Source organism: Chrysochloris asiatica, unplaced genomic scaffold (assembly GCF_000296735.1).
Source record: "Chrysochloris asiatica unplaced genomic scaffold, ChrAsi1.0 scaffold00261, whole genome shotgun sequence".
Lineage (NCBI taxonomy): Eukaryota > Metazoa > Chordata > Mammalia > Afrosoricida > Chrysochloridae > Chrysochloris > Chrysochloris asiatica.
This window is the reverse complement of record NW_006408779.1, coordinates 3,232,598-3,255,048: the sequence shown is the minus strand read 5'-3', so window position 1 is coordinate 3,255,048 and position 22,451 is coordinate 3,232,598. Positions and strand designations below refer to the sequence as shown.

General features: G+C 54.6%; 1 protein-coding gene across 1 annotated transcript in view; it reads right to left on the bottom strand.

Annotated features, from left to right (window-relative positions):
• Window positions 1-22,451, bottom strand: part of FBRSL1 (fibrosin-like 1) — a 52,885-nt gene that overhangs the window by 6,184 nt on the left and 24,250 nt on the right. The window contains exons 5-15 of the mRNA XM_006874086.1: window positions 13,724-13,753; window positions 5,599-5,644; window positions 4,684-5,023; window positions 4,378-4,613; window positions 3,591-3,659; window positions 3,210-3,424; window positions 2,579-2,629; window positions 1,917-1,985; window positions 1,742-1,771; window positions 1,355-1,426; window positions 884-1,013 (exon numbers count right to left, since the gene is read on the bottom strand). Of these exons, the coding sequence (XP_006874148.1) occupies window positions 884-1,013; window positions 1,355-1,426; window positions 1,742-1,771; window positions 1,917-1,985; window positions 2,579-2,629; window positions 3,210-3,424; window positions 3,591-3,659; window positions 4,378-4,613; window positions 4,684-5,023; window positions 5,599-5,644; window positions 13,724-13,753 (1,288 nt within the window). The remainder of the gene's footprint in view (window positions 1-883; window positions 1,014-1,354; window positions 1,427-1,741; window positions 1,772-1,916; window positions 1,986-2,578; window positions 2,630-3,209; window positions 3,425-3,590; window positions 3,660-4,377; window positions 4,614-4,683; window positions 5,024-5,598; window positions 5,645-13,723; window positions 13,754-22,451) is intronic.

The window sequence follows — 22,451 nt, the reverse complement described above, 5'->3', positions numbered from 1 at the left end:
GCATGGGCTCAGTCAGTAATAGTCACGGACAGCCAGTGTCCACAGAAGCAAAGGGCGCTGGGTAGGGGGCAGACTGGGGTTAGAGAGGGCTACAGAACCAGGGTCCATGCGCCAAACTGAATGTATGGAACCGGCCACACCAAATACATGCTGCATGCCCTGGGCTCTGAGCACTGACCGGGGTGGACAGTGTTGGTCAGAGATACCATGCTATGGACACAAGAGCTCTGAGGGAGAACCGTCAGCAGGGCCAAGGCAGTTGTCACATGGGGACCGCAGTTACGAGGTGGCTCCATTTCCACATGACCCCAATGCTTTCTGAAACGGTGGCTCTCTGCAAACTATGTGGGCCCTGATCATCGCAGGTGGGGCCTCCCACGCGCTTCCCTGGAGGGACACTCATCACTGCAAGATGGCCCAGGGATGTCCCAGACTCCACCCCACGCGCCTTGTCCCTCTGATGTCTGTACCCCGGCACAGTGAGTCCTGAAGTCCCACCACAGGACTTGGGAGAAGTACACAAGGATGGCTGTGGTGGACCAGGGGGGTTGCAGCCCTTTTTTGTCCTCAGAGAAAAGGCTCCCAGGAGGGAGGGACTGCGAGGAGGAAGTCCCAGGTCGGGGCAACAGGATTCCCCAAAAGGAAGCCCAGAGGAGGAGTGAGGCCAGCACATGAGGGACACGCAGTTGTAAAGGAGTGACTCAGGTGAGGACTCGGCGGGGTGTACAGGTGAGCAGGGCCACTGAGGCTGCCTCCCAGGGCAGCGGCTGCACTGTCCAGGTGTCACCCAGAAAGTGACCTGCCCTGTCCACAGTACCAGCCTGCCTCGCACAGATGAGGGTCAGGGCCCGCGACCCAGCATGCCCTTGACCACAGGCCTTACCTGCGGTAGAGAGGAGAGGCCGTGCCAAGTCCTGCGGATAGTGGAGCCCAGCAAGCACACCCGGGGCAGGGGGCCTGCTGAACAGGTCCAGCTTGGCAGCCACCTCTGCCTTATGGGGATCCAGCTGCATCTGCTGAGAAAAGGGGGTGCCCATGAGGTGGCCAGGCTCAAGGGGCAGCAGAATCGGACATGTGAGCTTGGGGGCATACCCTGTACCTCCTGCTCTCCCCCCTCCTCCTCCTGCTCCTCCTCCTGCTCTCCCTCCTCCCACTCCTCCCCCTCCCCTGGTACCCCCTGCACACCTGAGCTCACTCTGGCTTGCAGTCGACTCGGCCTGGTCACTGGTCTCGCTGGCTTTGTCCCTGCCCATCAAACTCTCCTCCCCCATAGTGCCCACACTGCACTGTGCCTTCACAGACCCCCACTCAGCCACCAGACACAGCCTGCATGGTAGGGGGCAACATAGCCCACCTGGATCTTTTGCTGATGGTGGTAGATTTGCCAGGCAATCTGCACGTGGACTGCACACCACTTCCCCGGTTTCTGCCAGGACACACAGACACGCTCAGTGTGGCTCTGCACCCCTCCCCACAACCCACGGTCCCCAGACTCCGCTCCCAGCCATGCCAGCCTCCCAGGAGAGACACGTGCACTCAGACATGCACAGAAGTGTATACACACACATTGACACAGGCACCGACGCTCACACACACACATGCACTCAAACACATGTGCAGACACACTCATGTGGACGTAGGCACAAACACACAGAGGCGTATACACATTCATCTGCCTACTCAGTGTATGCACACACAGAACCACGTGCGCTCAGACACGTAGACGCGCATGCACACTTACCCTGACCATAGTCCGGTAATGGTCTGACACCTGTGGCAGGCACAAGAAGAGGTGACGTCACCCCCCGCCCGTGCAGATGGCTGAACCTCAGGAGGAGGGAGGGACAGAGCCACAACCTGCTGAGGCCCCTAGCCTAAGGCCCCCTACGTGGGGGAGGAGCATGGCTGACACCTACCGTGGGGGCCTTTTGCAGGAGGGCGTGGACAGCACTAGGCCGGCCTGTCACCTCAGTGGGGCCGGATGTCTGCTAAGAGACGGGTGTCTCTTAGGTCCCCTCACTGGGACCTCACTGCAGGGTCTTCTCCAAGGTGACCCACTCCAGACCACCTACCAAAGCTGATGTGGGCCCTGTCCCACTAAAGCCCTGTCCCGGGGGGTGAAAGGTGAGGAGACCCCTGAGGGAAGGGCTACCTTACGCCTTGCTGGACCCACATCTCCACCCAGACCCTGACAGGTGCCGTCCCACCACAGGTAGCCCCCCCCAGCTGTGCCTGTCCACCCGCCTGTTACCTTGGGCTGGAAGGCGCCCTGCAGGGACCCGAAGGGACCGGGATGTGGTAGCAGGGTAGGTATGCCTGGGACGGCTGGAGGGTACGATGGGAAGATCTGCAAAAAGGTGCACAGTTAGCAGCCAAGAGTAAGCCCACCAGTCCCTCTAGACCCCCACCTGTCTGTCCCCAGAGGAAGGCAGCAGTGACCAGCCCAGCGGCCTCCCAAGGATGACCCATGACAGGCAGTAGAGGCTCTGCTCACCCCTGCATGGCCCAGCATCCCTGGTCCCCCAGCACAGAGCACGGGGTAGCCCTGGGGGCCACTGCAAGGGGCATTCACACTCACGTTGGAATGTCGGAAGTAGGGACTATCCAGCTTGGGGGTGTACTTGTCAAACTGGGAGGAATGAGAAATGGGGATGAGACCTCCCTCCTCTGCATGTTGATACCCTCTGCTGGGCCTAGAGTCCCCTCACTCCCTGACCCCAGCTAGGCTGGGGTCAGGTGCCCTTGTGTGTGACTAGCAGCCAGCTGCTCCCTGGTCTCAGTCCTGAGTTCAGCCTCATGGCCCAGTTCAGGGGCCAGGATCAGGCTCCCCCAACAACCGTCCCTGTGGGGGAGGGGCCCATGGACTCAGGAGGCAGACTGGATGGCAGTCAGAAAGGACTGGTCAGGTTAAGGTGGACATGGAGCCCAGGCTAACCGCCTCTGGAGGGGCAGGCTATGCTGCCAATAATACAGGGCCAGCTGCTGCTGACCCTGGGGGGGGGGTCCTATGTCCCTGTGGTCCTCTGGGCTGCCGTGGCCCCAGCACCTGTCCTGAGGGGGTATGTGGAAGGGGAGCCCACAGCGTGACCCCGAGGGAGATGGGAGAGCAAAGTGGCCCCCACCGTGACACCCGGCAGAGGCACAAGGCCACAGGCCAATGTGATGGGTGCGTGCCTGCGAGTGCCCCCCGCCCCCCACGCCCTACGCACCGGCGGGGGTGCGGCGGGTGACATGAACGGCGTTGGGGGCAGCCCCGGCGGGAAGGGGGCGAATGAGTGTTGGTGCTGGTGTGTGTGCTGGTGTGTGTGTTGGTGCTGGTGGAACTCCGCCCGCAGCGGCGCCCCTGGGCCCAGGGGGGCCCCAGGCCGCGCCGAGCTCTGGACCAGAAAGCGCGTGTTCAGCTCTTGCCTGAGCAGCTCGTGATCTAGGAGAGAAGAGAGAGAGAGACAGAGGCACGTCGGCCGCGGGCTCCCGGGGGGCGAGGCGGGTAGTCACCTGGCACTCCCGGTCTTGGCACGCCCCGCTGTGGCGGCTGCTCGCCAGGTGCGCGCTCAGGGGTGGAGGGAAGAGGGGGGCCTGTGACCAAGTACCAATCAGAATCCCCGAGGGAGGCTGGCAGTACATGATTGGTGGGCTGAGGGAGACCAAGAGGCTGGCATCTGGAGGCGAGAGAGAAGACCGTCAGCCATCACTGCTGGTGGCATGTGGACACCAGCCGCGGGCGGGGCACCAGCCGGACCATGAACATGGAGAAGCCAGGCGGAGGTTCCACCTCTGACCCCCCTGTGAGAAGGGCAGGCCTGCGTTGGATGACTGGGAGGGTGGTCTCTGGGAACCCCTGTAGTCATGGGACGTGCCCCATCTGCTGAATGGACTTAGGGATGCTCCAGACCCAGGGCTGACATGCTTCCATGTACACATGTGCATGGAGGCACATGTGTGCACCTAGGAGCGTGCATCTGTAAGCACGTGTGTAAGAGTACATATAGGGGGATTAAAAAAGTTTGTGGGAATATTCCATTACCTTTTAATTCCATTTTTCCACAAACTTTTTTTGAATCCCCCTTGTATGTATATAGCTGTACATCTGTGATCACGTGTTTATGCATGTCTGTGCATGTATGTGTGTGGGTTCACACGTCGCTGTGCGTGTCTGACCATGTGTGGGTTCACACGTCACTGTGCATGTGTCTGTGTGCGTGTATGTACATGTGTCTGCATGAGTGTCTACGGGAGGATCTGCGGCCAGGCAGAATGACTTCTCAGGATAGCCGGGGCTGGGAGCTCCTGGGAAGGGCTGGTCTGGGCAGCCCTGTCCCACCCTCCCCTCCCTGTCCTTGGGAAGTGGACTTGTGGATGGACGGCGTGGGCACCTACCGGCTGGGTGCCCTGGGAGGACCAGGCTGTTGGTGGGGAGCGCTGGGGGAGGGGGCAGTGTCGGGGGGGCAGCGAACATGGCTGCTGTGAGGTGGTGGTGCTGGGCCCGCAGCGCCAAGTGTGAGGTAGACAGGTTGGAGCTGGGCGGGGCCAGCGGGGGGCCCAGCCTGTGAGGTGACAGAGCCACGTTCTTCGGGAGGCTGAGGCCAGGGCCACCGGAGGCACTGCTGCTCCTGCTGGGGGTGGGGTGGGTCACTGCGGAGTCGGTGCCAACCCTCCACCCCCCCTCCCGGAGGCCAGCCCTACCTGAAGCTGTGGAGGCTGCCGTGTGTGCCCTGGCTGGGGCCCGGGTAGGTGCCCAGGGAGAGAGGCACGTGTGTGGGGAGTAGGGCCCGGGACTGTGGGGGCGTGGGTGGGGGGAGGCAGGGCAGGGCAAAGGCTTCCTTCTTCACCAGGGGGCTGGCCCGAGTGCCTGGCGGGGGACCTGAGGTGGGCGCATTGGTGGTGGTGGCCACAGGGACAGGCGCGGGGCTGGGCACAGAAGGTAGAAAGGCTGTCTCGGTGCTCAGTTCTCGGCTCCGCTCCAGCCCCGAGACCCTGGGTACAGTTACTGCCTTGACCTCCAACTTCTCCCCCAATGAGGGGCCTGTGGGGTGGGGGAAGAGACAGGTGGTGTGAGTGGGTAGCCCATCTTCCTCAGATCTCAGCGCCACCTGCAGGACAGTCCAGGGTAGGCTGGGGGCCCCTCTGCCCCGACACCAACATCCATGAATCACTTAATGCACCAGCTTCTCATAAGGGGTCATTTATCAGCCCCCACTTCCAATGGGGTACCCCTCAGCTGACCGCTGATAACTACACTGCCCATGTCTCCTGTGGAGAGACACTGTGGCTGCTCCAGCAGAGACATTCTGAACAGCTCAGGGATTTGAACCTCGCCATCGGGGTACCTGCACTTCTAACCGCTTCCAGGGGTGGTGCCCTCAGTGCCTCCCGCCCTCTCCTGCCCTGTGCTCCTGGATGGGACCTCCTACATCCATAGCTACACACCAGAACCCACCTGAAGCCCCAGGCTGAGCAGCAGAGGAGGGATGGGTGTGTGTGTTGGGGCAGGTTCACTGGTTGGCCCCACCATTCCCTACCCTGAGCCTGCACTTGGATCTAGAACAAGGGAAAGCTGTCCACGCTTCACAGAGATCAGGGCCCCAGAGAGGCACGTACCTCTGTTGGCTGATGGGGCAAAGAGCTTCTCGGAGCTCACTGACGCCTGGAAGAGACAGCAGAGGGTAAAGCTGGGCCTTCTACGAGGAGCGGTCACAGACACAGAAGGAGGCAGAACAGCTACTGCGGATTAAGACCCTCACACCCACCAAGGATGTGAAGACAGGTGTGGCTCAAGATGGCAGGACTCATCCCGCTGACGTCAGGGTGCTGTGCGGAGCCCCCATGCTGAGACTTTGATGCCACACCTAAGACCCTCTGTGAGAGGAGACCCTGGCTGGTTGCTGCACCCAATACACAGAAAGGAGCATGTGCGTGAAGCTCTAGAACATTCTCCAGTGCCAGGCAGGGGTCAGTGATTGCAATGGGGGGCTGAGGCTGACTGCCAGGAGCAGGAGGGAGCCCCCCGGGGAAGGGATATGTGTTGCATCTTGACAGAAGTAGTGGGAATAGAATTGTATGTACTTGTTGAAGCAGGTCAAACTGTACGTATGCTTAAAATAAACCAAACCCATAGCTAGTGAGCTTATTCTTACAAGGACCCTGTAAGGCAGAGTAGAATTGTTCTGTAGGATTTCAGAGTCTGTAGACCTGACTACCTCAATTTCCTCCCAAAGAGAGGTTTCTGGTTTGATCCACTCATTCCACGGCATTATCAAGGTGCTTTGACTGTGTGTCAGGGTCATTGGGAAGGTGGGTACTGAAGCTAGAGAAGAGAGACAGACAGAAGGAAAATTGCAGCCACAACCCAGGCTACAGTATGGGGGAGGCAGCATTTCAGGTCTGTGGGAAGATGCTGGACTCCAGAAAACCATGTGAACTAGACTCTAGCTGCTTGCTACAGGCAGGTCAAGCACTCTCTCCCTTATCCTCAGCGCAGACAGAAATGTGCCCGAGAAACTGTAGGGACCAGGCTTGCGTCTTTCTGGGGTGGGGAAGTCCTTTGTAAGTTCATCACAAAAGTCTGCCATAGGGAAACTCCACCTGTAAACCGCCACCTTCGATGTCACAGAACCCACAGGACCCAAGAGAAAGGTCATTACAAACTACAGTAATCCCCACAGTACACGAACCAAAGTGGATGTGTTGGGGGCAGTAAACTAAGCGGTCCCCTGCACACGGCAGTGTTAGGGTGGATCACACTGTCATCTCCGGGACCCAGAGTCTCAGTGAGGACGGGTAGCTGCCCACAGATGCAGCAAGTGGGGATGGTGAGGGCAGAAATGTCCTGTCACCCACCATGGGGGCTAGGGCTTACTCATCCACATATATGTTCACAGACACCACCCAGATACCAAAGGTTCCTAAGTCACTGCGACATAACCTACATACGTCTTTACTCCTGGTGTGTATTTTGTAGGGGGTATCTCTGATGAATAACCCCGAAGTCTGCAGAAGGCAGGAGAAATGGGGGAGAGCTACAGGCATTTGACCCAAGAGTAGCAGGAAGCCGCACCCCCCAGCCTTCCCTCCCAGCAGGCAGTACCTTCTAAACCAATCAGAACCAAGACACTTCTCACACCCCAACTTCTGTCCACTAAGGCTTGCCTCTCCCAGTTAGCCAGGCCTCCCGAATCCATTTGGGACCCCCTCCCCTCCATGGCCACACCCCTCTCTAAGTAATGCCCACGTGTGACTATGCCATGGCCACAACTTCTCCAGCACCTAGGGCACCCCAGCTTTGCTTTCCTCCCAGTGTCTTTGCCTTAAACCACCCTTGTCCCACCACGCCACCTCCGTTGGCTCCCCACAACTCCCAGACCTGCTAGCCTCCAAATCCAGGGCACAAGAGTCTGAGAAGAGCAAGTACCAAGGAGGCCATCGGGACACTGGGGAAAGGTCTGATTCTGTTGCACTTGCGTGGGTACACACAAGGATCGGAGAACCCTTTTGCTATGTGGGCGGGATGATGATATTGGACTCTGACTCGTCCCCACAGGAACCAAGTGGGGAATGAGACGCTGAATTGAGAAGCACCCCCCAGTTCTAGGCAATGCTGGACAGGCACACTAGGCTTCCATGACCACCAGGCGGCGCCCCAGAACCCAAGGAAAAGTCCACCAGAGCTAAGGAACAGGAGAGGAAAGAGGAAGGGAGCGTTCCTCGGACCCCTCCCTGGGGCACCAGCTCTCCTGGACCCACGCGATCCCCAAGCTTACAGCTGATGTCGGGAAAGTGGAGGCTGGGCGGGTGCTCAGTCCTGGGGGGTCATGCAGTTTTCCATAGCCCGGTGCGCTGGACGCCACGCCCCCCCCCAAGGGCTCTACGGCCACCTGCAGGAACAGTGTTCCTGAGTCCCCAAGTCCAGCTCCTGGGTCAAGGGTCCTGTCCCTCCCCAGCAAGGGCAGCGGAAGAGCGCTGAGCCCCGGATCACGGTTCTCTTCTAGGCGTGAGCGTTCTCTGGGCTGGTGCGGGGCCAGGATGGCAGCTCAGAGCAGCCGCCGGAGCTGTAGTAATAACTTCCCCGGGATTATCCACAGGAACTGTAGGGATGGGGTGGGTTGTGCGCTGCCACCGTCTCCATTCCGTATGGAAGCGAGAGGTCGGAGTGGAAGGGCCCACAAAGAGGGTGTCAGGTGTGAGAAAGGTCACAGCCTTGCTTTGTCTACCGAGGCCTGGACCCCAGGGCAGCTCCAGCTCACACACGAGGCGCAGTCTCTGTTGGCCGCGCCCCGTCCCAGACAAAGAAGCCGGACTCCGGGCAGGTAAGTGGGTCCCTGGGACCCGGCGCAAGTCCCCAGTGTCCTGCACAGACAAAGGCGCGCCCACCCACAACGCCACTCCAGTGCCCAGCAGAAGGAAGTCCTGCTACGTTCACCCCACCCGCCCACCACGTGTGCCCTGGGAGTACTCGGGTGGGCGCCGCGGTGCCAGCGCATCCACCGGAAGGTGAGAGATGCGGCTTGCTAGAGACCAGGCTCCAGGAAGGACTCCAGTCTCCCAAGTCCCAAAGCCCTGCCCGAGGCTGCAGTGCGCACTCACCGCTCTGGCCCCGGGCGCCCTGGCCCGCCTCCTATGCTCTGTGGGCTATCGCCACTTGAGCTCGGGTTGGAGCTGGGCGACATGGACGCGGGTGAGGAGCGCGGGTCCCAGTCTGCCCCAGCCCGCTCCGACAGGTCCCAGCGACCAGATCCTCCCAACGCGTGCCCTGCCTAGTCGGACCCAGGGCTCGCGGCACGCAAGTAGTGCATGTCTGGCGGCACTGCTCCACTGGGCTCTCGGCGGGCTCGAACCCAAGACTTCTGGGCACCGGGAGCCGGGCCGAAGCGACCGGTGCACTGTCTGCTGGCGTGCAGGCAGCCGGCGGCCGAGACGGGCGGGGGCGGGGCGGGACGGAGGCGGGGCGCGGGCAGACCCGACTAATCCAGCCCCGAGGCACGGATCCGCCCTTTGGGCTGGGGCTGGGTTTGAGTGTCTTCCAGGATTGGGGTCATTCGGGTCAGACAGCTGGGGGGCAGGGCTTAGGACCAAGAGCCCTAAGGTCCTCACAACCACCATAAGCAGTGCGGTTTCCTTCCCCACTGTGCAGACGGGCATCCTGAGTCATAGGGCATCAAGGTTTCTGCCTCGGTGGGGGAGCTCGTTACAAGCTTCTCCTGCCTGGACCCTGCTGCCTGGGAAACGTGCAGTGGACGAATGTCAGGACTGGCACAGTAGCCACACACAGCGCCAGGGCCCCAGTGGACACACCAGGGAGCGGTGGTGGGGAGGAAGTGCCTGCGAGTCAGAAACAGAAATCTGTATCTCGTCAGAAGACGGGCTGTCCCCTCCAGTGCCCAGGGCTGCTCTCAGTACATCCCCGACATCCAACAGGCGAGAGGAATACTGGGGTACAAAGTCAGGTCACTGGGAGGCCAGTCCTGATGAGGCTCCAGGGACCCTACCTCTAGAGCTCACACTGGGAAGCTGGCATCCAGGGCAGTACAGCTGGTCACATTCGTGTCCAGTTCCTCTTTCAAAGGCAGCTCATTAGGTATATACAGGCATAATCTCTGAGGACTCACAGGAAGCCAGGACATCAAGGTCAGGTGCCAGACTGGGGACCACTGCAGCCGTTTTATTCTGAGTTACTGTCTCCTTTATGAGTTGTTGTTATGAAGTGTTGTCGAGTCGGTTTTGACATATAGAGACCCTGTGTACGGTTTCTGAGAATCTGAGAAGTGGCTGGTGAGTTTGAACCACCAACCTTGTGGTACAGGGCTTACCCAGGGCTCCCCTTTACCAGTACAGAAACAAACAAACAAACAAAAAACCCAACCCTTGGCATCACCTGAAATTCTGCTGTTTCCTCCCACAAAAAAAGTAGAACTCAGGCAGCATACACTGCCTGGCATCCGTTCTATCCTGGGAACCCCTGGTGGTCACTACTGACAGTGATGCCTGTGGACCAGCCTGCAGGGAGTTCAGACAGGTGATAACCCCAGCAGGATGCTTGTTCCTATCCCCACCCACCCACCCCCACAGGAGCCGTCATGTGAGTCTAGGGTCTGTGTTTGCTCCAGGCACTTAGCTCTGTTGAGCTCCTTGATCTTTGGAGCAGAAGGTACTTCCTGTGGTCACCTTCTCCTACCACACCAAGCACCTAGGACCTTGGGGGTGGGGAAGCAGGTCTTAAGGCGGAGAGTGGCTACAGGACAAAGGCATAGGAATTCAGTAAGTAGCTGGGGGTTCTACCAGTCCATGGGCACCTAGACCCGGTCTGAGGGCCTGGGTCTCACTTGTGGCCTTGTCCTGGGGTCTCCTGGGTCCTCCCACTCACTCCCTGAGTTAGAGGTGAGGTCTTCAGGAAGAAGGCGGGTTATCAATCATAAACGTTTGCAGCTTCTATGTCCAAGCCCAAACCCTTGAACCTGAGACCCCAAAGGCTGGACCCTGGTAGGCATGAAAAGAGGCCCCTCTGAGCCTCCCCTCCCCTCTGGTTTGGGAGTGAAATTAAACTTGGAAAACCTGGGGCTGGCCTGTCTTTAATTTTGTTTAGGAAGGGAAGTAGCTGTGATATGAACGATTTAATGAGGTTAGAAATCTAAAAGGAAGTGGAGTGGGAATAGATCATTGGGAGAAATGCAGGCAGCCGCGGGGGAGGACGTGACATTAAGCACCAGACTTCGAAACCAAATATGTGTAATCTGTTTAGAGACTTAATGGTGGTTTTCAGAGATGCATTTCTCCAACCACCGAAATTATAACAGCATCTGTCATTGTTATGGTGGGAGGGGGAAGGCATCATAGCAGGGGTCCTTAGAGGGGTGCTGCATCCACCTACAGCATCCCTGGGACACAGGGAGCAGGTGACAGCCTCATTGTCACCTGGGGATGCTCCAGAATTTTGCCATCTTCCCACCTGCCCTGTTGTTCCCTGGTGTCACACGGCACCAGCCACATGAAGGTCACTCACGCTGGGATGTCAAGACTAGGGAGAGAGCAGGGAGAGGACTTGGCAGTCCCCCACCAAACTGCTCTGCAGGCTACCGCCATGCTGGGGTGTGACCTGGACACATGATGGCTTGGGACCCTTCACGAGCCTGGGTCAGAAGGGCTAATGGGCAGGTGGGTGAGGACTCAGGGAAATGGTGTATATGTACACCAGCTCAATGCTGGAAAGCAGGAAAAGACAGACAAAGCTCTGCACGTTCACTCACGTGCAGACCACGAAGGCCCTGGGACCTTCTCAGACTCGTCTCTCAAATTAAAAGAATGCAAGTTTGAGGCGAAACCAGTCACTGGGGAAGCTGCAGGTCTCAGAAAACTGTGGGAATTCATGGTGGAGTCTTCCTGAGAGAGGCTGGGGGCATTGGGGGAGAAGAGCTGACTCTGGCAGGCCCTGGACAGAGAGCCATGCAGTGGCTTGTATAGTGGGTAGAATGACCACCTGCAGCCTGTGAATGGGACCTGCTTTGGAAACAAGGGCTTTGCAGATGCCATTGAGTAAGATCTCTACATAAGCTCACCCTAACCCTACAAGGACCACACGAACACCCAGGGAGAAGAGGACATGGAGACGGGGACTCAGGAAGACTGCCAGGTGACAATGTAGCACAGATTACATGGTGCACAAGGCCAGGACACCAGTGGCCACCCCACCAGAAGCCAGGAGACAGACCCCCACAGATTCCCCTCAAGCCTCTGCTGCTGCGTTCCAATGAGTCGGTTCCCTACATGATTTCTGAGGCTCCTGGACTGCAAACCACAAGGTCGGCACTTCAAACCCACCTCAGAAACCCTGGCCAGGGTCGCCATGAGTCGGCACCAACTAGACGGCACGTAATACCACCAAAATCTTTATGGGAGCTGAAAGCCTCATCTCTCTCCAGCAAAATGGCTGGTGGATTTGAACTGTGAAATCCACTATTGTACCGGAGCCCTAAAGAGAGACAAGCCACTAATGCGTGTTGTGTACACATCTGTTGTTTCCATCCCAGGGGAATTAATACAGGTACCGCCATCCTGCTTTGTTGCATAAAAGCGTGACCCTCACTAAAAATAGTGCCAGCTGTGCCACGGCTGTTTCTAGGAATTGCAGAGAGTGACAAACACGACCTGCGATTTTGAAATCTTACGTAACAGCAGGAAGTCCCCTCCCTGTGCCTCGCTCTGGTGGGTGAGCCTGTGTGTGTGCATGGTGTGTCTGAGGGCACTCCGAGCTTTGTGGGCAGACAGGTATGGCTGTGCTTTGTGCTTGCTGGATACGTATCACCATGGTCTATGCTGGTCCTCGCGCCCGTGACTGCCCCCACAGGATAGGGGTCACCACTTTCACTCCTTACAGCTGCTCACTCAGCTCTCTCATGCTGGGACCCACTTAGCGAGGAGTGGGCCCACCACATGTGCGCAAGCACCCCTGTAGGGCAGCAGTGCTGTGTGTAGCCTGCACCCCAAAAGGGGGCAGCGTGGCTGAGAGGACAGCAGGTCCATGGCAAACCCAAGACCTCAGTCTCCTACAAAGACTCCCAGGCCTGCTTCCCCCGTATGTGTCCCCCCTATACCAGGAAAGGGTGTGCCGTGTCAGCACACCCAGTAGTCAGAGCTCAGCAGCCTGCCCGTGAGACCCCTGTGTCCCAGGTCACCCTGGGAACGGCCTGGGGTTCTCAGCCCCTCAAAGCAGCCCCGGGCTGCACAAACAAACTCTTCACAAATTGGTTTTCAATTAGAGGAGGTGCTGTAGCCGCCTGCTGTGTGGTCTCCCAGGCGCACCTGGTCTAATTTCATTAACGAGATCAGGGCAGATGCTGGCTCCTGTCAGCTCCCAAAAGGCCCTTCAGTGCGTCAGCGTCGTGGCTGCCCCTCAAAGTCCAGTGCAGACACCAAGGGAAGCCAAGCCCGTCCACTAGAGGGGACCCTGTGTCCCTGTGCCACGCTGAGGCCCCATCCAACCCGTATTGACGAAGGACCTGGAATCCTGGTGTGGCACTATGGGTCAAAGCAGGGCTGCAAGGTCGGTTTGAACTGCAAACCACTCATCGAAAACCCTATACAGTGTCTCTGTGGCTTGGAACGGACTCCACAGCACATAACTCCACACCAAGCACCGAGGCCCGCCCATATCGAGGACACGCCCACGCGCAGCTCAAGCCCGGCCTGGCCAGAGCACACAGCAATTTGTGTTCTTTCTGGAAGGCGCCCTAGCTGAACTTGGAATACAGCGAACACGCACGCACGCACATCACTCTCAGGCCCTAGGCCTGTGCACGCTCCCCCACCCCCTCCCCGCCCCATGTGCCTTGAGCTCATTCCTCCCGCCCAGTGTTGAGGGTCCAAACAGTCGTGGGGACAGAACAGGAGGAGACCCCGCCTACCGCTCACGCAGTTTGCAGCAGTTTGCAGTGGGATTCATCCTCCCTGTCTGGACACCACCCTCTGGTGTCCCCCAAGCCTACACCGGTGGGCACAACAGTGCTGCTTAGAGCTAGCAGCTGTACTCTCTCCTCTCCCTGCGTCTGAGCACGGCGGTCAAGCCGCCAGGCCTCAGGAGCGGGTTTCCCAAGGCCGACCAGATTAGGGTGGGCAGGCTCTCCATGGTGGCCCTTTCTGGGCGACCATCACAAGTACACACTTGGCTGCTCACAGCCTGTCCCGATGGGCAATGCTCACTAGCAGAGGGCCGGGCACCACACGAGGGGCGGCTTACCTTGTCGTCCACATCGCTCTCGCTGTCACACTGGAGGCAGAGAAAGAGAGAGAAAGTTAGCACCCCACAACCTGCCACACCCACCCGACAGGTACCCAGTAGACAGATAGTGTGGGGTCACGTGGAATCAGGTGGGATCCTCGCCTGGGAGCCCAGAGGTCTGACCTGGGTCCCTGGGACAGCCAGAGAGAGAGACAAGGGTAGAAGTGGCCCCTCTCCAACAAGCAGGCACAGCCTCAGGTGTGGATACGACACCCATCAACCTAGGGGATGTCAGACAGCCCAGGGCCGGGGGAGGGTGCTTGCTTGACCCCAACTCTATTACAAAGTATATCTGGGTTCCACAGTAAGCCACCAAGCCCATTCGCTCTGGGTCAGTATGGAGCACCCCAGCCACAGTGAGCGAGGCCCCACAGTGAGAAGGGGAGCCACGCCATCCTGTAACCCAACCTTGGAGGCTGGTGTTGGGGTATGGTGTGGGTTAAGGGCCTGGGAAGTGCAAGGACAGAAGCACCGGGTGGGGTGGGCAATCCAGCCTAACTCCCTTCTCCTGGGCTCAAAACTGCTCAGAGGCCCCTGGCCCTGCACATCAAAACCACCATGCCCAGTCGAGGATCCCTGAGGGCCAGGGTCTGGGACTCCCTGGGAGCAGCAACAGGCAGGCATAGAGGGAGGTATGCTGGAAGGGGGCAGCGCTGAAGACACAGCTGGCTAATGAAAGATCGTCACAATCGGGAAAACAAATCGTCCTTTTTCCATTTTCAGTAAGCAGAGCTTTAAAAAGAACAGACTGCTCTAGAAATCAGGCAATATCCCCCCTCAAAGAATAAAAATAATTCCTCCCTAGCAACAGCAATTATGATGCGTTCATGTCAAATGAATTACATTGCCAAGAATAAATCTCCCCAGGACTCAGAGGGGGCGGTCGCCCAGTGAGGCGCACGCATTGCGGGTTTCATATGTTGTACTCTATTTGATTAATATAGATAATCAAATTATATGGCCTTCCTCCGGGCCCCCCAAATTGCAGGCTGTAATATTTGCAATGACAAAGTTCATGGACTTGTGTGAGAACGTGCCTTGTGTCGTACCCGACAGTCAATGCAGCCATAAAGTACCACTTCCAATTTTGTGACACGTATCAGCAGACAGGGGCTGCAGGGAAGGGGGGACACCGAGGCTGGGACCCCGGCAGCCCAGTGGCCTATTCTTCAAGCCTTCTGCTACACCTGACAGGGCCAAGCTTGAGACCTCCAACATGGAGCCTTCCCAGAATGGTAGAAAGGGCATGTGAGCAGACAAGACCTCCCCCTGCTCCTTCTAGGGCATTCCTGGTTCTGGGTCTTCATGATCAGCCTCCCAGAGATCTGGCTCTAGGGGACTCAGGAATCTGGTGGTGATGGCCAGAAATGATGTCTCCATATGCACGGAGCTTCATGGGCAGGCACCAAGTCAGATCACAGCAGCGGTGCCTTACGAAGTGCCAATCTAGCCTCATGACAGGGCCGCTGTGGGTGCTAGGGTCAGCGAGGCTGTTGCAGATGGTGGAGGGTACAATGAGGTGGAAGGGGATCTGGGGAGCATGCTCGGCAAGGTGTGAGGTGTCTCTGGAACACAGAAGGAAGGTGACAGGGGACAGTGGGAGGCATGAGGGTGGAGATGAGTAGAGCTGGGACATGCTAGAATACGGGGCATCTCATCCTGGCTGTGACCTTGAAACTGGGTGACAGGAAGCTGTGTCCCAACTTGGAGGCAGTGGGATGTGACTGAAATTTAGGATGAGGAAGCATTAAGAGCCCAGGGGAAAGCACTGCCCAAGCCTAGAAGAGGCCTGGGGGTCAATCAGGGTCCCCTCTGACGTAGCCACTGGTACTGACACAGCCAGGCCCTGTGTGTTTTGGGAGCCTCATTAGCACTGCAGAGCCTGTGAGAGGGAAATGGTGATTCCCACTGAGCTGTTAAGGCATGGCAGGGATGTTGGGTGTGGCTCCTTCCCTCAGTTGTGCCTACTCCCTCCACCTGCCCCAGCCCATAGCCTGGGGAAGACCCAGGACCCCAGGATGGTCGATAAGTACAGTGGGAAGTGTAGTCCGCAGACACACAGGAGCAGTGAGGGACCACCAGTGCAAGTGTGGAGAAGGCATGGTCCTACAATTAACCACACAACAGGCAACATCCATGCATTCAAGTCCTGCGGATTCATGTCAAACTTCGATGGGATCGAACTGGGCTATGAATGAGGTGACAAGAGGGCTCTGCTTAGACTGATGCCTTGAGCTCAGGGATGCACCGGCTGGTGTGTGTCTGGGGTACTCGATCAGGTCTCATTCCAATCAGTCATAATGCCTCTCCCATGCAGGGGACTCCCACCAGTCCTTCCTGAGAGTTGAGGATCACGGCTGTGTGTGTCAGCAGCACTGGGGGCCTGGGACACCCAGTGACACAGCTTTAAGGATTCTACCTTCCTCCTGCCTGGGGGTCACCCCACTGGGCTCCAGGCTGCACAGTGGGAGGGTCAGGCAGCACTGGGCTTCTTGCAGGGCATGCAAACACTCAATCCTGCCCATCAGGATGGGAGGACATGGCCAGTTCCAAGGGGGCAGGTTTCCTGGCCACCGTGAAGAGTACTGTTGTGACCTAGTGCCCCTGGTTCCAGCCATCCTTCACTGACCCTCACTGACCCTCATCCTGACAGCACGGCCTGAGCAGCAGGGTCGCTGCTTGGGTAGCGCTGCAGATGGCTCGCTTCTTTTTAAAATTCGCTGCCAACATGAAGGTGTCTGGAGTTGTTATTATTGTGAGGTGCCCACTCACAGTAACTTACAGTGAGCCTGTATAGCCTTTGCAAGGCTGTAAGTCTTTGTGGGAGCAGAAAGCCTTACCTTCAGAGCTAGAGATTTCTCCTAAAAGCTCATTTCTGCTTCTAGTGGAAATAGGAAGGGGCTTGGTGCAGGATGGCAGCTCTCACTGGATGGAGAGGCACGTTAACAGTGCAAGTCCCACCATCCTGATGACGGGGACTGGGCACATCTTTTCATGCTGGGAAGTAGAATTATAGAGTTTGACTATCACAGACTGAGGCTGGTCTCAGGGTCACCTTAGGCAAATCACCTGACCTCTTTGAACCTGTGTCCTCATCAACAGGGAAGAGAGCAGTAGCCCCACTTTAAAGCTAGTTTTAGGCTGAGTCAACATGTGTACAGTGACTATGCCACCCGGTCACAATAAGGCTCAATAAATGCTAACTGTTGTCATCATCATAGTCAGCAACATCATCACCACCATCATCATCACCATCACCACTGCCACCAATGCCAACATCATCACCACCATCATCATCATCACCACCACCACCAATGCCAACACCACCACCACCATCATCATCACCACTGCCACCAATGCCAACATCACCACCATCATCATCACCATCACCACTACCACCAATGCCAACATCATCACCATCGTCATCATCACCACCACCACCAATGTCAACATCATCACCACCATCATCATCATCACCACTGCCACCAATGCCAACATCATCACCATCACCACTACCACCAATGGAATGCCAACATCATCACCACCATCATCACCATCACCACTACCACCAATGCCAACATCATCACCACCGTCATCATCACCACCACCACCAAAGCCAACATCATCACCACCATCACCATCACCACTACCACCAATGCCAACATCACCACCACCATCATCGTCACCATCACCATTAGAGAGCTGAAGTGGATGGTTATTGGCCATTTTGAATCTGAAAATCATAGGGAATGACCAACTGAAGAGGAACAGCTTCACATTCATCATCAAAAAGAAGGTTTCAAGTTCCATCTTGAAGTACCATGCTGTCTGTGATAGGATAATGTTCATATGCCCACAAGACGGATAACCTAATGGAATGTGGAAATCACTGGACAATCTCATTAATATTTTATGCATGTAAAACTTTGCTAAAGATTATACAAAAACAGCTGCAACAGTACACTGACAGAGAACTTCCAGAGGTTCAAGCCAGATTCAGAAGAGTATATGGAACAAGGGATATCATTGCTGATCTCAGCTGGATCTTGGCTGAAAACAGAGAATATCTGAAAGATGTTTACCTGTGCTTTATTACTATGCAAAGGCTTTCGAATGTGTGGATCATGGCAAGCTATGAACAACACTGCAGATAATGAGTATTTCAGAGCACTGAATTGTGCTTATGAGGAACCTGTGCAGAGACCAAGAAGCTGTTGTTTGAACAGAATAAGGGAACACTAGCTTAAAGTTAGGAAAGGTGTGCGCCAGGGTTGTATTCTTTCACCATATTTATACAATCTGCATGCTGGGCAAATAATCTGAGAAGTTGCATTCTATGAAGATAAATGTGGCATCAGGATTGGAGGAAGACTCATTAACAACTTGTGATGTGCAGACGATACAATCTTGCTCTCTGAAAGCAAAAAGGACTTAAAATACTTACTGATGAAGATCAAAGACCACAGCATTCGGTATGGTTGCACCTCAATGTAAAGAAAACAAAAGTCCTCATCGCTAGACCAATGAACAACATCCATATAAATGGAAAAAAGATTGAAGTTGTCAAAGATTTCATTTTGCTCAGATCAACCATCAACACTCATGGAAACAGCAGTTAAGAAATCAAACTATGTATTGCATTAGGCAAATATGCTGCACAAAACCTCTTTAAAGTTCTGAAGAGCAAAGATGTCAGTTTGAGGACTAAGATGCACTTGATCCAAGCCATGGTATTTTCAATCACCTCATATACATGTGAAAATTGGGCAGTGAATAAGGAGGACGAAGAAGAATTGATGCATTCGAGTTACAGTGTTGGAGGAGAATATTAAAAATACCATGGACTGTTGGAAAAAAATGCAGCCAGAATACTCCTTGGAAGCCAGAATGGCCAGATTTAGTCCCTCATACTTTGGACATTTTATCAGGAGGGATTAGTCCTTGGAGAAGGTTATCATGTTTGGTTGTGGGTTGGAGAAAAACAGGAAGACCCCCAGCGAGATGGATTGGCACAGTGGCAACAGCAATGGGTTCAATGCAGCAATGACTGTGAGGCTGGCTCAGGATCAGGCAGCGCTTTGTCTTCTTGGGCCTAGTGTCGCTAGTCGGTACCAACACGATGGCACCTAATAACAACAACAAGGAATACTAGTGAACTACAACTATTCATATTATTCAAATTTATGCACCAATCACTAAAGCCAGTGATGGTGAAATTGAAGAATTCTCACAATTTCTTCAGTCTAAAATCAATCAAACATGCAATCAAGAGGTATTGATTACTACTGGAGATTGAAATGCATAGGTTGAAAACAAAGAGGAAGGATCAGTCGTTGGAAAATATGGCCTGAGTGATAGAAATGATGATGGAAATGGCATGACAGAATTGTGCAAGACCAATGACTGCTCCATTACAAGTACCCTTTTTAAACAGCATAAAAGACGACGACTGTCCATCAGGATCTCACCAGATGGAACGCACAGAAATGAAATTGACTACATCTGTGGAAAGAAAAGTGGAAAAGCTCCGTATCATCAGCCAGAACAAGGCCTGGAATAGCCTGTAGAACAAACCATCAGTGCTTATATGCAACTTCAGCCTGAAGCTGAAGAAAATTAAAACAAGCCCACGAGAGTCGAATTATGACCTTGAACATATCCCACTTGAGTTTAGAGACCATCTCAAGAACAAATTTTATGCATCAGACACTAATGACCAAAGTCCAGAAGAGTTGTGGGATGAAATCAAGAATATCATATAGGAAGAACGCAAAAGACAAGAAAGAAGGAAAAGACCAAAATGGATGTCAGAAGAGACTCTGAAACCTGCTCTTCAGCATGGAGAAGACAAAGCAAAAGGAAGACATGAGATAAAAAAGCTGAACAGAAAACTTCAGAGGTCATGCCAGAAAACAGAGTCCAATATTATAATGAAATGTGCAAAGACGTAAAGTTAGAAAACGAAAAGGGAAGAACACGCTCAGCATTTCTCAAACTGAAGGAACAGAAGAAAACATTCAAGCCTTGACTTGCAATATTAAAAGATTCTATGGGCTAAATATTGAATGATGCAGAAAGCATCCAAAGAAGATGGAAGGAATACACAGAGTCACTGTACCAAAAAACAAAAAAAAAAGAAAGAAAAGAAATGCTCAGTATTTAACCTCTTCAAGATCTAGCATATGATCAAGAGCCAACTGATACTGACGGAAAAAACTCCAAGACGCACTGAAAACAAGGCTCCGTAAATTGATGGAATACAAATTGCAGACATTCAACAAACTAATGTAGCACTGGAGACATTAAGAGATGTGGAAGGAAGAGATCCATATCTGTGCACATTCCAAAGAGAGGCGACTCAACGGAATGTGGAAATGGTCGGAAAATATCCTTAATAACCCATACAAATAAAATTTTGCTAAAGATAATAAAAAACCGGCTGCAACAGTACATTGACAAGGAACTGCCAGAGGTTCAGTTTGTACTTAGATGAGGGCCTGGAATGAAGGGTATCATTGCTGACATCAGATGGCTCTTGGCTGAAGGCAGAGAACACCTGAAGGATGTTTCCCTGTGCTTTGTTGACTATTCCAGGGCTTTCGACTGTGTGGATCATGACAAGCTATGGACAACACTGCGGAGAATGAGTATTCTGGAACACTTAACTGTGCTAAGGAGGCAGTTGTTCAAACAGAACAAGGGTGCACTGAATGGTTTACGATTAGGAAAGGTGTGCGTCAGGGTTGTATTCTTTCACCATGCTGATTCACTCTGTATACTGAGCAAATAATTCAAGAAGCTGAATTATATGCAGAAGAACGTGATATCAAGATTAGACTCATTAACAACCTGCACAAAACCTCTTCAAAATGTTCAGGAGCCAAGATGTGAGTTTGAAGACTAAGGTGCACCTGACCCAAGCCCTAGTATTTCCAATAACCTTACATGCACATGTAAGTTGGACAGTGAATAAAGAAGACCGTAGAAGAATTGATGCATTTGCGCTATGGTATTGGAGGAGAATTTTTAAAAGTACCGTGGACTGGCAAAAGAACAAACCAATCTTTGTTGGGAAAAGTACAGTCAGAATGCTCCTTAGAAGCCAGAATGGCCAGACTGTCTCTCGTACATCAGAAGACATCTTATTAGGAGGGACCAGTCCCTGGAGAAGGACGTAATGCTTGGTAGAGTGGAGGGTCAGTTATAAATAAGAAGACCCCTAATGACATGGATTGGCAGTGACAGCAGCAGTGGGCTCAAGGTTAGCTATGACTGTAAGGGGCGCAGGACTGGGCAGTGGTTTGTAGTGTTGTGCATGAGGTCACCAAGTTGTTACCAACTCAACAACACCTAACAACAGCAACAATTACCATCACACTTGTCATGCTCAGCAGCAGCACCACCACCGTCTTTATCACCATTCACTCCAGCTCCCGCCCCTCATGATACCATCCAAGTCCTTGGAGGCATCTGAGACCCTAAGCCCTGGGGTATGAAACACGAATTCCATCACCAAGCACCACCCCTACTAATCAGATGTGCCCATGCATCTCCCAGGCCTCCCAGTTCCTAGGTGGCTCTACCTTCCACAAACGGGGAGAGACGCAGCTGAGCCATCACTAAGTAGCTCCTGAAACCGACCTTCCTCCTCTCAGTGTGAACCTTAATTCTCACTTCACAGCAGAGCTAAGAGGAGGCCCGCCTATCTCCATCTCTCAAACAAGGGCATGAAAAATTCATGAGTGGGAGACCTTGCAGCTGAGACTTGGTGCTCCCACCCAGTGGGTGCTGTTGCTTGGTCCAGGAGGAAGAGGCAGGTCACGTTAGTTACAGGGACAGAGAGGCTTGTGGCCTGGGGATGCCTCTGAAGGAGACTCTGACACTGGCCAGACCTGCTTGGCCTCCCCAGCTCCCAGAGCCACGGGACAGGAGACAGTAGCGTGGGGGGTGGACTGTTAGGGTCATGTCACACACCTGTCTATGGGGCGTTGTGTGGAAAGGGGAGGCCCCCAGACTGCACAGCCGCCAAGAAGCCTGGTCCTGATTCCAACATAGGAAAAGACCCCCAATGCCAGGCCCAAACCCATGGAGATGACCGCTCACTGGACCCAAGTCATGGCTCTTGGGGAGAGAGACCACCCCTTGAAGTGGGCAGTGTGTCTCTCCCAGGCCCTGATTAATTATGCACAACGTCGATGGCCCGGAGGACTCCATTCCTGTTTACTTAGCTAATGCACTTTTTATGAGTATTTAGACTTTAAAGCACAACAAAGCACTAATTACCCAATTAACAAGCAATTAAGTTACTACAGCCTCGTAGTAGTCCGCGCTGCCTGCCTTTAAGGCAGGCGGCCAGGGTGATAGAGAGTGAATGGACGCAGGGAGGGTCACTGAGGGACAGTGAATGGACGCAGGGAGGGTCAATGTGGAAGACAGTGAGAGGCTTGGGGTCAGACCCTGACACCTGAACTGTTTTCTCCTTGTGCATTGCAGGCCGCAGCCAGATGATGTTCCTGAAGGCAGTATTACCTGAGGCTGGAACTGACCTCTGGTTCAGACAGACTGACAGGAACTCTCTTGGCTGCTTTTTTGGAACATCAGAGAGGCCAGGCCGCTATTTCCCCATGGGCTTGCCGTCTGCCTGAGCTCACCAGAGTCACCCACCCTTTGCTTGAACATCCTTTCT